Source organism: Periplaneta americana, chromosome 14, assembly GCF_040183065.1.
Source record: "Periplaneta americana isolate PAMFEO1 chromosome 14, P.americana_PAMFEO1_priV1, whole genome shotgun sequence".
Classification (NCBI taxonomy): Eukaryota; Metazoa; Arthropoda; class Insecta; order Blattodea; family Blattidae; genus Periplaneta; species Periplaneta americana.
In genome coordinates, this window is record NC_091130.1 from 84,474,523 (window position 1) to 84,491,507 (window position 16,985).

The following is a 16,985-nucleotide window of genomic DNA, read 5'->3' on the forward strand; positions in this document are numbered from 1 at the left end:
ATCAGGTTTCTTCATGTCTACCGCGGGAACAGCTGCTTGTCCAACATTCTATGTGATTAGTGATCACTATAAAGATTGTAAACAAAAACTGTGGGTTTGAGTTCTTCACTTAGTTTCTTGGCATTCATAAATGAATGTTAATTTTTAACACAATCAATATTACATGTTCTCAAAAGGAGATTCGTTCAGTAAAAGGTTTATTTCATTCCTTGATTATGTTTTGTACGCAAAATGATTTAATACTGAAATTGATAGTTCACTTCGTAACGATGAATATGCATTGATTTTCTGTTCACATAAATTCGATTTGTTCTGATTTCTGTCACACAATTAGAAATAACGCGTTAGTGGCAAATAAAACGAACAATCATTCATTAGTTATTAATTCTCAGTCTGTTAGTAACTCACGCATGTCGACTCGCCGGCCTCCAAACTGAAGATCACTGACTGCTGGGAGGCTGTTCTTGGGGCCTCGGGGTCGATGGTTCCTCCTGCGTGGGTGTTGTGTTGGGCTGTTCTGAACTACTCTCCTTCGCTCTATAATTACTACGATCTGGATGATCTACGAATATAACCGTGTCCTGAACAGGATTCATGTTCAGCTTCACAGAATTACTAGTATGTTCCCTGGACTCATTAGATACTTCTTGCCCATTTTCCTGTGCTCTTGTAACTTCTTGACTATTTTCTACTCTTGTTGACTTACTTTCTTCAGCCTGTATTCTCAGCGTCGAGCTGTCTGTGTGCTCTACACCCGTATCTTCGGTGGGGTTGCTTGCACTTCTAGAAACTTCAGGGCTTCCAGTTTGTGTTATTAATTTATTGGGCCCTAGAAACTGTACTGCCGACATCTGATCTTGAATTCTTCTGAACTCATGACGTCTACTTGCCTGTCGTCTCGGTTTGGCAGTCTCTGAATGATTTATTACTTCTTCTTGGACAGGAATTCTGAAGCTGCTAGACTCTTCAAGCGTACTTGCTTTTCCTCTCGGTTTGATGGTCTCTGAGTCATCTGCCGACCCTTCATGGCCAGAATTACTGAAGTCACTAGACTCCTGAACATTACTTGTCTGTCTGCTCGGCTTGATGGTCTCTCGATGGTTTACGAACTCTTCCTGCAAAGGGTTATTAAAGTTATTGGACTCCCCAAGCCTTCTTGTATGTCTTCTTGGTATGATATCATCTGGATGATCCACCACGACGCTCTCTACAGACTTACTGGAGCTGTTAGACTCATCAGACCTACTTGCTTGTCTCCTCGGCTTGATAGACGCTGTATATTCTACATTTTCGCCGCCTAGTTTCGTCGCATCATCCAGACTGCTTGTCTGTCTTCTCGACTTCACGGGATCTGGCAGATCAATTGCAGTGCCCGGTGGAGGAAGTCTAGAACCGAAGGTCTTAAGATCGATGGACTGAACATGGGCCCTCACAGGCACTCCGGGGGGGAACCCCACAAAATCGTCGGAGTCCTCCTCCGCATGACTGTAGGTCTGTGTGAGTTCCGGTCTTCTGCTGCGTCTTCGGTCAGTGGCAGGGCGGGTGGGACCCAGCTTGCAGCAGTTACCGTAGGGTATGTTAGATGGCGGAGATGACCCCGTGCCCAGGAAATCGGACCCGTCACCCTTATGAGGTACCTTGTCCTCGGGGCCGAATATGTCATCGTCCTCGTCCTTGTCGCCGCTACTTGGCGTGCTGGGCGTGCCAAAGATGTCGAAGTTGCCAGGCTTGGGAGAAGAGGCTGTGCCAGGAGGCGTGGGCCCGAAGATGTCGCTGGGCCAGGGATCCTCGGTTTCGCTGGAAGTGTCGTGACCCCCGGTGCCTGCCGGTTTATTGCCGTTGTCTTCCGACGAGTCGCCTTCGCCGCCGATGCCTCCTCCGCCGATACCTCCTCCGATACCTCCTCCGATACCTCCGCCGCCAATACCTCCACCAGAGCTCGAATCGGTGCCAGAGGGCTTCCCTCCATGCCCGCTTTCGGCTCCATTGAACTCATCGAAGATCCCGTGGTCTTTCAGAGGGTCGTCACCTGTTTCCTTGAAGGGCGGGATGTACGGGAAGTACGGATACACTGGAAAAGGCTTGCCGCTCTGGGTGTTGATGACCTTGTACCCTATGTTGGGTCCTGCGATGTACTGCGTCGTCCTCTGCACGCCCTTATCGTCAACGTAAGTGTAGGATCCTCTGACGTGTCCTGTAGCGTCACTCACTTCAGTCCTTCGCTGGTCAGGTCCAGCTGAAGTGAAGCGGTAAGACCCGTCCTTACCCCTCTGTATGGCGGTGTGCCCGCGCACAGGCTTGCTGCCCTTCTTGTTCGCCGGTGGCCCCGCGAAGAACACTGAAGGGCTAAGCGGGGACGAGTCTGGGTACGGAGTCTTCACGTGGAAGCCAACCCTGGAACCTGCCTCGTATTCCACGTTGTGAGGCACGCCCACGTCGTCGATGAAAGTGTAGCGTCCCGTCACATCGCCTCTGGAGTTGGACACTTCGCTCCGGCTGTACTCCGGCGTCCTAAATCCGAAGCTGTAGCTGGGGTCCTCGTTGGGATCGAAGTAAGTGCTGTACGAGGGATTGTATAGAGGCGAGTCCGGTGACACCGGGGGGTTGTAGGGGTTCTTGGTCTGCGAGAGGTCCATGTGGCGATGGATGTGTTTCCCATGAGCCCGAAAGCCTCGCTTCCCGGCAGTGTATATCGTCTCCAAGTTCCCGCCCGTCTTGGGGTCTCTGTACCCGAAGCGTCCACTCACTGTGTTGTCCGGGGTGGCCACAGCGCTGTGGTAATGCCGTCCAGCGTCCCCTGCAAATATTCAAGAAGAGAGTTTCAATTTCGTTAAGTTAGCAAGCCTAGATATAACTATATTCCGAACTTACAACGCCGGTTTGTGCGTTGGTGGGTGAATTTCAGCTGATTTTATTATACAGATAAATACAGTTGAACGATCACTGATTGTTCCATGTAAACTTGATCTTTTAGAGGGACGGTCGTTTAATAAGGGGATGTTTATACACAAATAATGAGTTGAACTACTGTACGTATATAAAATACAAATTCTAGGAATGTATTGTTAATTATAATAAGTTGTGTACACAACATTTCTACAATATATTCCGTAGTTCATTACTTTCGTTTTAGAAAATCATAATTGAACTCTTGCATTATTTCGTTATTTGAGTACCTTTTTATATTATGTCACCCTCTAAACTAACATGTAGGATATTAAGAAATCCATTTATTGGTCTTTAGTGCTCAAAGGAATTGTTGCGTATTATTTTATTCTAAACTTATTAAGAAATTTGCAATATATTTCTTTATATGTGGCACAGAGTAGCTTACCTGTGGAGTATGCAAAGCGATACGCGCCGCTATTGCGAATGTCCAAGAAATCAGATCGCTCGGAGGCGGCGACGGGCGGGGCTTTAGACAGCGCCGAGGGCCTTGCGGGCGTCGCCGTCGCCGCGCTCAGCAAGTAGCAGCTCAGAAGGCACCAAACCTGCGCACACATTAACCCTTTCAGTCACAGCATCACACCAAACAAAACAACTCAGAGCTGAAATATTTATTTTAGTTTAGTAAATAAAAATGTAGCAAATAGGTACTGCAAAATATAGAACACCCGCCCGTTCTGGAAGACTTTTATAAATACAGACTTTTTAGTTGGTTATTTAACGACACTGTATCAACTACTAGGTTATTTAGCATCGATGAGATTGGTGATAGCGAAATGGTATTTGGCGAGATGAGGCCGAGGAATCGCCATAGATTACCTTACATTCACATTACAATTGGGGAAAACCTTGGAAAAAACCCAACCAGTTAATCAGCCCAAGAGGGGATCGAACTCGCGCCCCACACAGCTTCAGACTGGCAGACAAGAGCCTTAACCGACTGAGTCACGCCGGTGGCTAATACAGACATAAATTAGATACAGCATGACATAAGATTGAATGATTACTATATTGCCCATGCAAATTTTAAAATGCTGGCCGAAAGGGAAAGGAAAAGTATGTAGGTATGAAACGTTTGACAGACGACATCGTGTTGCTCGCCGAAGCGGTCCACCTGATCTAAGAGTCACGGGGAACTGTACTCATGTTTGACCTGTTCTCAAAGAGGCAAACTTTACACGTGACTATTGACAAAAATAAGAGTATTTCATTTAATGACGCTTTAAATTGTAGAGGTTATTCGACATTTAAATTAAACTTGATCGAGAAATTGCCGACAAATTTTGTCTGTAGCACTCTATCAGTAACAGGATTTTTTAATTTGCCATAAATCTATGGTATGGGATCAACAAGTTTATTTCCTTCCCAGATGGTACTATGCTAAGGATTTTTATCACCTTTTAAAATTCATCAATCTCGGCACAAACACGGTAGCTGTTAGACCAAAAGTGGCGACGACTAGTGGCAAGTAAAGAAATTTCTGTTTCTCAAACTATAATGACAAACATATCATTAACTCACTCTCTTCTTCACATGTTGATTAGCAGCAAAATGAAATAACAGATTTGTTTACTTTCTGGAAGACAATATGCAAAAATAAATAAATAAAGTAAGGGAAGAACATGTTTTTTGATCCAATGTCAAAGGAAATATACAGCCTACGCTACACGCTGGAAGATCGCTTGTTCAAATCTCGAAGGGTCATGGATTTCCTCCAGTGATCTAATCATTTCAGCTGCATTATGGTCAAGAGGCATACTCGCCTCTAACTGAAATTAATATCAGGGACATTTCCTTGGCTGTAAAGGCGGCGGGCAGGTAGGACTGACATTCCTACTGCCTTTAATGCCGATTTTCTGTACAGGTGTGAGCCTTAAACTTCCACCAAAAATGTTTTAATTGATTATTTTACGACTCTTTATCAACTGCTGTGAATGGAAGGAAGGTGATAATGCCAGCGAAATGAATTCAGGGTCCAGCACCGAAAGTTGCCCAGCATTTGCTCTTGATGGGTTGAAGGGAAACCCCGGAAAAACCTAAACCAGGTAACTTGTTTCAACCAGGATTTGAATCCGGGTCAGCTCATGTCACAGTCACACGTCCACCAGTGGTCCTCCATGGTCTATAATGGGAATTACTTTACCTAAATTAGAAATTTGTGTCTATTGTTTAAATGGCAAAAAAATATATCGAAGGCAATGTAAACTCATCGAACATAGTTCTAACAATCAAAACAAAACCCATAACAAAGCATATATTAATTTGTATTTTATGAAGTTTAATGTCATAAACTAAACAATTGAAATAACATTCCCTGTCTTGTTCTAGCTCAGAAAACCTACATTTTAAGGTTTTCATCAGAAACCCATACTGTGCCTTCCTTTCTTAGGGGCACAATTTCCGTCGATAACACCATCACACTTCCTTTGGTGGTATTCTATATTTCAGATTTATGTCACAAACAATTAGTGTCTTTTGAGGCTAACTGAATGATATTCATAGATAACAAACCAGGTTGCTCACAAAATCTATAGGTATTTCTCATGTCCATTACACAATCCCATCTTGTTCATTTGTGTATGGTACTGCTCAACATAGACTTCAAGTCCAGCCATTGTAGAGAAAATATGAAGGGTTCAGAGCCATAGTGGGCCAAGCGCCATTTATTAAAAACGGAGAAAGCAAATGTTAAAGTTAAGTGAATACCGTAGTTTAATAAAGATTGATATATCATTTAGTTTTAATGTGTATACTTTATATTATTTGCGTATGTTTCAATTGAATTATGGTAATAACTTCATTTTAATCCTTTTGTCTACTGTTTTAGTAAATGGCGCTTGGCTTACTATGGTTCTGAACCCTTCATATCCTCTTAGTGATTGAACATTCTTATAAGACTATCATGAACTTCTTGTTCTCTAGTCGAATGCATTGCCATAAAGCTGAGTTTCGCTAGAGACAATATAGGAATATTACATTTACAAAGAAGAAACATCCATTCACTAAATAGGATTCGAAAGCACCACTGTTGCTATAACGCAACGTCGAAGTTGCTCTTAAGCATTGTCCATCTCATTGACGACCAATGAAGGAGACATGATGATTTTTTTAGTGCCGCAATGTTTCGCAGCCAAATACTTAATCGGAGCCACAAATCTTAATATACTTTTTTAACTAATGGCAGGTACTTGGCTGTGCGTCATTCACCCATGAAGCCAGTTGTGTAGACCAATTTACCGATAGAGTCATAGGAGGCTGGTCTACGCTACACCCGCGAAGAGATGAGATGATGATGAAGATTTGTTGGGATGTCACAAGGGAACCGGAGCTCCTGGAGAAAACATCTGTGTTACCTGAACCACGAGCTTGTCCAAAACAAGTTAAAATTTGGAGTAAACCGGGGATCGAACCCGGGTTTACAAGATCATAAGTCCAGCGCTCTAGTCACGAGACCACCGTAAAGGTTAATAGATCTTAATATCGTTAAAACGCAAATGACTTGTGGCCTATTGTTTTGTGTCTATTATTAACTCATAATTGTTTAATTGAATTCCCAGGTAAAAACTTGACGCACATATTCTTCTGTATATGTCGAAGTAAAAACGGAAGAAAAAAAGGCATTTAGCCTTCATTAGAAGGACGCTAACTACGTTTTTATGGACACATTAGAAAATGTTATGCAACATGCTTTATGATGGACAATTATTACACACAAAATAGCAATGTTTACTGTTTGTTAGTTGTTTTCACTTGGTTACCGTTTCGCCCTTCAGATGTTTCACAAGGCAAATGTTCTTTTTAACCTATTCTCCAATGATAAATGCGCTGTTAATTAATAACATCCGTAATTACTTCAATTATATAGATAGATAAGTGCATTTATTGATGCATAATAAATTACACAAACTCATTGTATACAAGATCCTTCGCACGAGCTCGTACGGCCATTCGTGCTATAGCTATGCACAGTTTGAGTCTTCAAAACGAAATAATACCTACTAATAATAAAATAGTGAAACAATAGTTATTATTATTACTACCGTTATCATTGATTACCACTATTATAACTAATCTAACTTTATACCAAATTTCACAAAAATAATACAAATAAAATAAAAGGGAGATATGAAAAACACACACGCACAGTGACACACACACACACACACACACACACACATATATACAGTATAAAGAATTCAATTTCTTGTTGAAGCTGCACCAAATAATCCAAATAATAAATATAAAGGTAATACAGTATATAAATAAAAATATATACACGCAATAAAATACAAAAGACACAGTAAATACAAAAAAAGAACATTATCCCCTAATTATATCATTCGCTCAATGTTAATATTACTCATTGCAACACTAATAAATCTTTCCCTTATCCATCGGCTCCCTCCCCTTCGGCCAATTCCCCCCTCAACTGACGAACCTTAGCCATAAATTTTCCCACACTGTCACAAGTTGTTCGATATTGATACTCCAGTCACCTACCGTAGTTGGTCAATTATATACTTAACCTGTAATGAGGAAGATAATAAATGTGTGACACTCATGAACGTCTCTTTCAGAGGTTGGAAAGAGTTGAAAATTTGTTAAACATAATTTAATTAAGTGTCATATTAGTAGTGATGAGAAACTGAACATTGGCACATCAGGATCAATAACTACATTTTCTACGTTAGAATGTTGAACCCATTCGAATAGAAGTCAGCACTAGATTTTAAAAAATATTATTAGGACCTCCTGATTGTGTAGGCCTAATCAAAATGGCGCAAAACCAACGATTAAAACGTCAGAGAATATGAATAAGTGTAAAAGACCAATGACAAACGTAGATTGTTTAGAATGGAGATGAATTTCTATTCCTCTGTCCAAAATAGAATTAGGGTATGCTGAATTGATAAGAGAAAATGAGGCGGTTTGTGTCTTTTACGAGATAATTTGTGTTAATCAGTTAGAAATTTATTACTATTCATTATTATTATTATTATTATTATTGTTATTATTATTATTATTATTATTATTATTATTATTATTATTATTATTATTATTATACAGCATGACGGATATAAATTATGATCAGAGATATCGATTATATAAAGAACTTTACACCTGTTTCAAGACTGCGTAAAACAAGTTAAAGAAAATAAGATGAATCTTCTGGGTATTAAGGAACACGTGTTACGAAAAATAGAACAACTGTTAAGACGATATGGTCACGTCTTATCAATTTTAGAGAGTTAGGTTGCTAAGCAAATACAAAATATAGAGGAACTTTGGATATTATAGAATATTCGAGTAATGTGAAATAGTTATATTTCATCTCTGTAAAACGTCACAACCTACTGGGAACCACGAAAACTACTTCATATGATCTTCCTGGCGCTACGGTTGCAGTCTCGCTTGAGTTGTAGTAATAACTTGTTAGTAATCAGTTCTATGTTCTGTTGTTTTCTAAACTTTTGCAGGTAATCTGATATTAGTAGATGATTACTACTCATGTAATTTACAATTTAACGAAATACGCCATGTAATGAAGTAGTTAATCTTTATCATCTCAGTGGTTTTATGTTTTATGTTTTTTCCGCGATCATTTTATAGATGTTTATTTTACAAAATGGCTTTGCGGGTAAGATGGAATACCAGTATTCCATATTCCATTTTGTCCTCACTTATAACCTTATATCTCATAGGCCTATTAACCGAAAGAAAAATATAAGTTGACATGAGTCATTTTATTAACGGTACTTATACAGGAATATTATTTTTTAAATCTATTAATGGAAACGGACATTAAACCACTGCATTTGGCTTCGATTAGATTATGACCGTCTACTTTTTTTTTTAGTTATTTCAAGAATTCATTTAAAGTTTTAGGCTTTTCCGACTATTTAACACACTTTAAGTAACAGTTTTTAAATAAAAGTCAAGATTACCAGGTAAAAATTGTTGTATTCCATATTACCCTCGTATACCATATTACTCGAAAAATGTACATTTTTTATACTGGTCGTTATTTACATAATATAAAAATAATTTATTGAGTTGATGCTATGGCAAACAACTAAAAAGAAGTTAAGCAAATCATATTCACTAATTATTAATTTTGTGTCAATAATGTTTAGATGCTTAACAAAAACAAAAATGATATTCCATAATACCCGGAGTTCCTCTAGTCGTCTAGTCCGTAAGGAGAAGAAAGCATACTGGAGTTGTTAACACATGGATAGACGTAATCAGGCGAAATACGAGGAGCAGAAAGTTAAACACTGGAGAATATATGGCCCGAGGTCAATGGAGTAAGAGTATAAAGTTCCTAGTTTGAGGAAAATCATAGATACGTAGACAATTTTCTTGTAAGGATCACTTCTGTCCTTGGGTAAAAACTAGAATAGGCTTATATAGTTAATTGTGTGATAGTGTGATATGAACTATAGAGAAAGTTTTAACTTCTGAGGTCATGTATTCATCATATCCGGAATTGAAATCCATTTCTTCACAATCGACCTTCAAGAAAATTCGAGAAATTAAATTGCGAAAACATTAACAACTCTAACTTCCTTCAGTGAGGATGGAGACGTGAATTTCCGTAAATTTCTGCCCTGTGTTTATTTTGCTGTGATACTCGTTATCAAGAAATGATTCTTAAATAAATAAATCATGGTTTATTTAACGACGCTTACAACTGCAGAGGTTATATCAGCGTCGCCGGTGTGCCGGAATTTTGTCCCGTAGGAGTTCTTTTACATGCCAGTAAATCTACTGACATGAGCCTGTCGCATTTAAACAAACTTGGGATTGATCTGGGTCGGGATCTAACCCGCAAACTCGGGCACAGAAGGCAAGCACTATACCGACTACGCTACCAAGGCTGACAGAAATGATTCTTGAAACATGTGTTAATTACATCAGAAGCAATAAAATTCGCGCTGGTGGCCTCTGAAATAAAACAAAGAACACTAATAATAATTGAAGGGTTCAGAGCCATAGTGGGCCAAGCGCCATTTATTAAAAACGGAGAAAGCAAGGGTTAAAGTTAAGTGAATACCATAGTTTAATGCAGATTGATATATAATTTAGTTTGAATGTGTATACTTTATATTACTTGCTATATGTTTCAATTGAATTATGGTGATAACTTCATTTTAACCCTTGTTTTCTACGGTTTTAGTAAATGGCGCTTGGCCCACTATGGTTCTGAACCCTTCAATTTATGTTCTTATTTTAATTTGTTACTGTGACACAAAGTAGAATAATTTCTATAAATTTTATAGCTAAGCGCGGAATTTACTTGGAAAACAACGGAAGAATTCTGATGTTTATAGTTAGTTGAACAAAATATTTTACGATTTCTCTCCAATTAAACTTTGTTTTGCAACATTTCTTTCGGTTATGCACCGCGGCTCGTATACTAAGGCTCTAACAAGCAGCCGTCTCTATAAAATTGTGTAAAATATTTGTGTTATTACTATGGGTCCTGAATTTCATTCAGTAATGCAAATTTCGCGAATCTTTCCTAGTGTAATTGACTATCGTGGTAAGAGCGTATAGAATTGTTTGAAAGGCTGCATAATGTAAAGATACTTTTGGGAAGAATAGTGGTGTAGGCTATCCTTGCAGAGTAACTACTGACAATGGGCAATTGAACCGACTATGAGGTGGAGAGATGAGAAAGGCGTAACTGTATTCTCTTGAGTCATTTCTCCTCCTTTCGTTTAACATGTTTCATCAGGCTGTGTGATGACATTGTCTTATCTGAAAGTGAATTCAAAACAGCTTTTCGCATGTTTGAACTGACTCTGAGGAATTGCTATTTCTTGAACTGAATTTTTTGTTAAACCGGAAAGATTCTACAAATGCGACCTAAACTTACATTAAAATCAGTGAATCGTTTGTCAAAGACAGTGAAACTCGTGCAAATCACACTGATCTTTCCCATGACCACTGAAGAAACAGCATGGTTCGACAGTTCACATTCAGTGCTTCCCCAAAAGGGAGCATTTAGTCTTAACGCTTGGGAAAAATTATTATTATTATTATTATTATTATTATTATTATTATTATTATTATTATCATTATTATTATTATTATTATTATTATTATTATTCAAATAGTTACATGTATTAGATGAAGGAATGTATAAATTGACTATATAACTTACCTTTACTCATAATTCTATTCAACGTACCATATATCCATCCATTAAGCATTAGAATTTTTACCTATATAACTAGATCCCGAAAAATAACTTTTGTGATCTTTAAGTGCATCCTTCACGTTTCTCTGTTTTATGCAGTTTACAACTGATGATTCATCCCATAATTTGACCCTCGGAGATCGATGGGAAATGTAGTGTCATAGTGTCCTATCATTTAGAACTTTAGAACTTCACCTTCACATTTGTGATTCAATTAGTTATCAACTATATCTTATGTATGTATGTATGTATGTATGTATGTATGTATGTATGTATGTATGTATGTATGTATGTATGTATGTATGTATGTATGTATGCATGCATGTACGTATTTATGTATGTATGTATGTATGCATGCATACATGCATGTACGTATTTATGTATGTTTGTATTGTCAGTCTATCTTCTAGTGCTTTTTCTTTCTTCCTTCCTAGTTGTTTGTAGCCGTAGAATAATTTTAATCTAATATCACATCTATCCCATTATCTCCTGGCTTAGTTGTCTCATGAGTGATGTTCTATTGGTATCACTTATAACAAGGTTAAAACCTCTCTTCGGAGAGTTGAGTAAACGACAACAACCATACCTGTGCTTCAAATATCTTCATACACACACATGGCGGGATCTCGTGACGTTATGACAGAGTGATAGATTTTTTGTGCCTACATTTTAGATTAACCGTTTCACTTAAGAGTATAAATTTAAATTAAATTTAATAGCTGAAGTTTGTTTGTTTGTAGATTACCTTGCTATATTCATTAAGACGAGCATAAAAATTACCATTTGAGCTTAATAATAATACAGTAACAAAGCTTTTGTTTCTGGTCCATTTATTCGAAAAATAAAAAAGACATTATAGGCCTATATGACATATACAATTACCTAACCTTCCCTAACAAATGAAGGATTACACTAGTCAAGAAATTTCAATTTAAAAAAATTGTACAGAAATGAAACATTGTGATTATCCACATACTTACCATGCCGGATCCGAAAATGAAACCCATTTTTCAACAGCATCCTCAGATTTTCAGTTATTGCACTTATTACACTTCTGAAAATTTTGATACTAACTAAGCAATTTCACATTGTTAATATGTAATATAGAATGCCTAAACATTATAATGGTGTTAAAACTGGAAATAAAATATTCTTAATATTATATTATGTAAATGACTACTTACATTTGTGTCGCAGAAGGCAGGAGTCGCTTTGAAACAATTTGTCTCTTATGTTTTGTAGCATCCTCTATTTGCGGTTAAAGGGCAAGAAAGATGACTTGACTTTTCGGTGTGCTAATGGTGTGGCAAGATGACTATTATTTCTGTTTAACTAGTGTAACCGGATTTTCTATAAAAATAATAATTCATTCATTATCTTAATCTCCCTTCAGCTTTAAGACCAATAGCCCATGGATAAAATTTACCTATTCCCGTCCCACCTGATTCTCCAAGATCGCAATTGAAATGAAATCTATTGGCTATTTTGGAAAGTTGAGAAATTGGCCGCCTCTGAAATTTCGTAGTAAGATTGACACATACATACTGTGTCCCAAACTTTATGGTGGAGTTTCAGAGGATTACATTTTTGAATGAATAGAGGAAGAAATATAATATTGGTTCCAGATGAAAATAAAACTCGAAGTCTTTCGTCTGTAAGTTTGAGGCTTTGAAGGAAACAAAAGATAATAACAATCGAACAAATTCAATAATGTTCATTGTTATAATTAATGGATGTCCAAAGAAAAGTGCAATGTGTTTTGTGGCTATCAGAATTTGAGTCTGTGACTCGTGTACGACGTGAATTTAGTCGCATATTTAACGAAGAACTACACGAGAATAACATTCGTCATTGGAATAAAAAGCGTACTGGAAGACCATGGACAAATAATAAAAAGGTACAATCCATCCGAAGAACATTAATTTTGTTCAGGGCTCAAAGAAATCAGTTCGTAAATGTGTCCGACAATTAGAACATCTGAAATCAACACTTCATAGAGCAAACTCATACCTTTTGTGATAATCATCTGGATGAAATGTATGTAACAATTGAACTTTATAAGGAGTCAGATGAAGACGTTTCTTTAATGTTATTCTCGCGTGGTTTTTCGTTAAATACGCGACGAAATTCACGTCGTACACGAGTCACAGACTCAAATTTTGCTAGCCACAAAACACATTGCACTTTTCTTTGTATATCCATCTTGTATAATTAATTATAACAATGAAAATTATTGCATTCTTTCCATTTTGTCTCCTTCAGAGCCTCAAAAGTACAGACGAAAAGCTCTGAGTTTTATTTTCATTTGGCACCATTTAGGCCTAAACCTGTATTCATTCAAAAAATATGATCCTCTGAAACTCCACCATGACGTTTGGGACACTGTGTAAAATAAAAAAGTATTCGGAGAGTTGTTACACCTACGCCTTTCTTTCTTCATAATTTCACACAGAACAATTCATACTACTATCGAAATCTCTGCACCTCAACTGAATAAAATACAGCCTTATTTTCATTACCAGTCATCCTCTTAACTTTTCAGATATCAACAATCACAAATCAGGTAAGTAAAGCGAAGAAACTCTTGATATAATGGATGGAAACCAAAGAAGCGCTGTATGTATATGTGGCTATTGATAAAATATAAGTTCGTTAAAGTGCTCAGAAACCTGATGTCATGGATAAAATCTGATTACATATTCGTAATCAGCGTATCAGACTTGGTAATAATCAGCATTCTGCTTATCTGTACAAAAAAATTGTGTTTACTATTGTTATTATTAAATACCAGGTTGCTTCATTGTAATCAGAATCTTGATGAATATGAGATGTTAGATGTGGGGCTCGAACCCATGACCATGGTTCTACGTAACAGTTCCTCAGTGTATCTATCTATCCACACATGATGCAAGATTAGTGTAATCCACCTGGCTTTAAAAATTATGTAATTAACACACGTCAAGATTAGCGATGAATTCTGAAACGCGTTGCTCGTCCACTCTGGCATCGGGTGTGTAATTGCTGATGAACTCACCCCATGCATCTCGAACGTGGCGGTGCTCACAGCTTCACACTGCACTGGTGCTGTTGCAGGTCACCCGGGGTTATATATCTACTACAGGCCTATCTTGGTGATGATGACTGCGGATATCCGCCATGTTGCCATGTTTCAACCAATCGGAGCTCGAGAATCTCGCTAAAGGATGAGCTGAGGCCTGAAGTATATTTTGATATGAAACAAAGGTCTCGCTTAATACGGCAGAAAGATGCACACCAAGATACGGAGTCTTCACACTTGAGGAGCTACTGTCGTGCTCACGCCAGAACACCCCGCCGCAACATAAGAATCTGTTGCACATTATTGAACTTAATTGTCGCTATCTCTGTGCCCATCCACCTGTGTCGTCTGGCTACTGTTTACTAGCGATGCTAGGCATATCTAAGCGTTTTAATTGCACAACGGTGAATTCTTACGTCTCCATAAACACGCGTCTTGTTCATTTTCGTCACATGAAATAACACTGTAATGTGCTGCTTCCTGTCATTACATCATTTTCTTGCTGTTAGAACTATCAGATCACTCCGTAATTTTCACTTGTCACATTCCTGGTTTTCTGACCGCGGCATACCTAATGATTGAGATATAGCCTTAATGCTGCATGTCACGTGTTAGAACCTCATCTAAGGCACGTATAGTTCACCGTTATCAATGTGATGGTCTATGGTGTCTTAGTGCAGACCCGATGCCGTGTTGACTTCCAATCCCATGTGTGTTCGTCTGGTGTCATGTCTAACCAAACTCCTGATAGACATGTGATGTCCTGTAAATAAGACGCGTAAAAGCACATATCAAGCTTGTCACAGAGCTTAATGACAGCCTGGAAAATACCTAGATCTGTGAAAGATATAATTTCATTTCATTCACTTATTTATTTATTTATTTATTTATTTATTTATTTATTTATTTATTTATTTATTTATTTATTTATTTATTTATTTATTTATTTATTTACAGAATCCGGCAGAGGAACGAGTAATTATATATAATTAGTTGGTAATTGATTCAAGAATTTGTTCTTTTAATGACGTAAGTGAGATGATAAAGTACAGTAGTGGCAAAAAAAAAAACCGGACCGACCCTTGTAGCTGATTTCAGAGCCTTGTTCACAGTGACAGCACGATAGACTGGTAACTAAGACTTTCGTGGTTCGAATCCTGCGATATTTTACTAAGGTCCCTGAGCCAAATAACGCCATGTATACCTTTAACGCCACCCTATTAATTTTTGTTGACGACACAAGTTTTTGGTAGTGCACTACTGTAGCCTGCATTCGCTTGCAATCTAGTGATGAAATGAGTTACTAGCTGTCCGCTGACATTTACGAGTGACATGATATTCCATCATTTTCCTGTTGTGTGTTGATAGTGAATGGCTGTTCTTATATCTAGGTAAGAGGCAATATTTTATTTTGTGTGTTGAGCAAATAATAACTATATTAAACTATACATTTTCGTGATCCTTAAGCATTCTTCTATGTGTAGGAAGTATTTGCTATCTATAAAATTTGAAAATGTTAGAGAAACAGGCTTGTCATGTTATCAAGTACTCAGTAGCGCTTTAACGCCATGTGGCTTTAAAGGTCTACAGACAAAATTTTAGATTATGTTAGTACTAAGGCTGACAGTACAGCATCAGCAGACTGTTCTGGCTAGAAGAGGTGCAAGAAAGAGCATCTGGTTGCATCTGAGCACGCAGAAAATGTCACAATAAATGTATTGTTACATGCGCTACCGGTAATGCTCTTTGTACACGTATGGTTATCTTCAAAAGCCAACGTTTGTAGCCGGAGTGGGAGACAGATATGCCTCTTGGAACAGAGACTGTCATGAGTGCCAAGGGCTCTATGACAACTGCTGTATTCGTCCATTGGCTCGATCAATTCGCCCGATATAAGGTGGCAGGAGAGGTGATGTTGATATTTGATGGAGCATCATCTCATCTGGACGCAAACATTACAAGTGCCACTGATAATTACGGAATCACACTGTATTGCCTTTCCAGTAATACAACACATGAGCTGCAACAAATGGATAAAGTGCAATCATTAGTTGGATGTGTTTTATATGTGAAGAAGATCGCGTTGAGAACATGTCATTATGTTCATATTGTGCGAGTTATTTACATGATAAGTGTGAAAACATCAGGAATACCACTAAGCTTTCAACTTACAAATGTTCAGAACGTGCAGTGATGATATTGGTTCAATCGCTTATCGAACTCTTAATTTTTTTTTAATTTACATAACTTAATTTTTTTGTTTTACTTATTGGAAAACATTCATATTAAACTAAGGTAAATGCTTTTGTGTTTAATAAACTTTCTACTGTGTCACATTGTCTCTTTTTTTTTTTAAAGTAAGGAGTCACTGGAAAACATATTTTCCTAATCCATCTGGTGTTTCAGTTTCAGATCAAGAATCTTTCATTAGTATTGAGTGATTTTGTATCTTTTATTAACAGAAACTCAAATTTAGTTGCTTAGTTCAATTTGTGGTGCTTAGGAAAAATATTTCATTAATAATTATAAGTATATAGGTTACTAGAAAATAGGTGGACAGCCTGTTCCTAATAACGCCTGTTTACAAAGTTTTCCTATTTGAGCTCTAATTCTTGTTCGGTGTATAATATATCCATTTTCATTGTGATATTTTGTAAAGATAACATTACAGTTTCTATTTCATAATTTTCGTATTTGTACATAACATATTTCCAGAGCAAAAGTGACTGAAGTGTTAAGGTGGCGTTATTTGGTAAGTGTACCTTACTTAATTAA

The 16,985-nt window shown here is 37.6% G+C and overlaps 1 protein-coding gene across 1 annotated transcript; it reads right to left on the reverse strand.

Annotated features, from left to right (window-relative positions):
- Positions 1-302: 302 nt before the first annotated feature.
- On the reverse strand, positions 303-14,220 carry LOC138713526 (AF4/FMR2 family member lilli-like). Its single transcript, XM_069845699.1, has 3 exons — positions 14,187-14,220; positions 3,335-3,491; positions 303-2,797 (listed from the first exon to the last, which is right to left on the reverse strand). Exons 1-3 carry the CDS (start codon positions 14,193-14,195, stop codon positions 441-443), a joined length of 2,523 nt encoding a protein of 840 aa, XP_069701800.1. The 5' UTR covers positions 14,196-14,220; the 3' UTR covers positions 303-440.
- Between the last annotated feature and the right edge of the window lie 2,765 nt (positions 14,221-16,985).

Excerpts from the sequence above, each read along its gene's own strand:
- LOC138713526 (XM_069845699.1), bottom strand. Across the intron at positions 2,798-3,334 it reads TCGCTTTGCATACTCCACAG|GGGACGCTGGACGGCATTAC; the intron begins GTAAGCTACTCT and ends GAATATTTGCAG.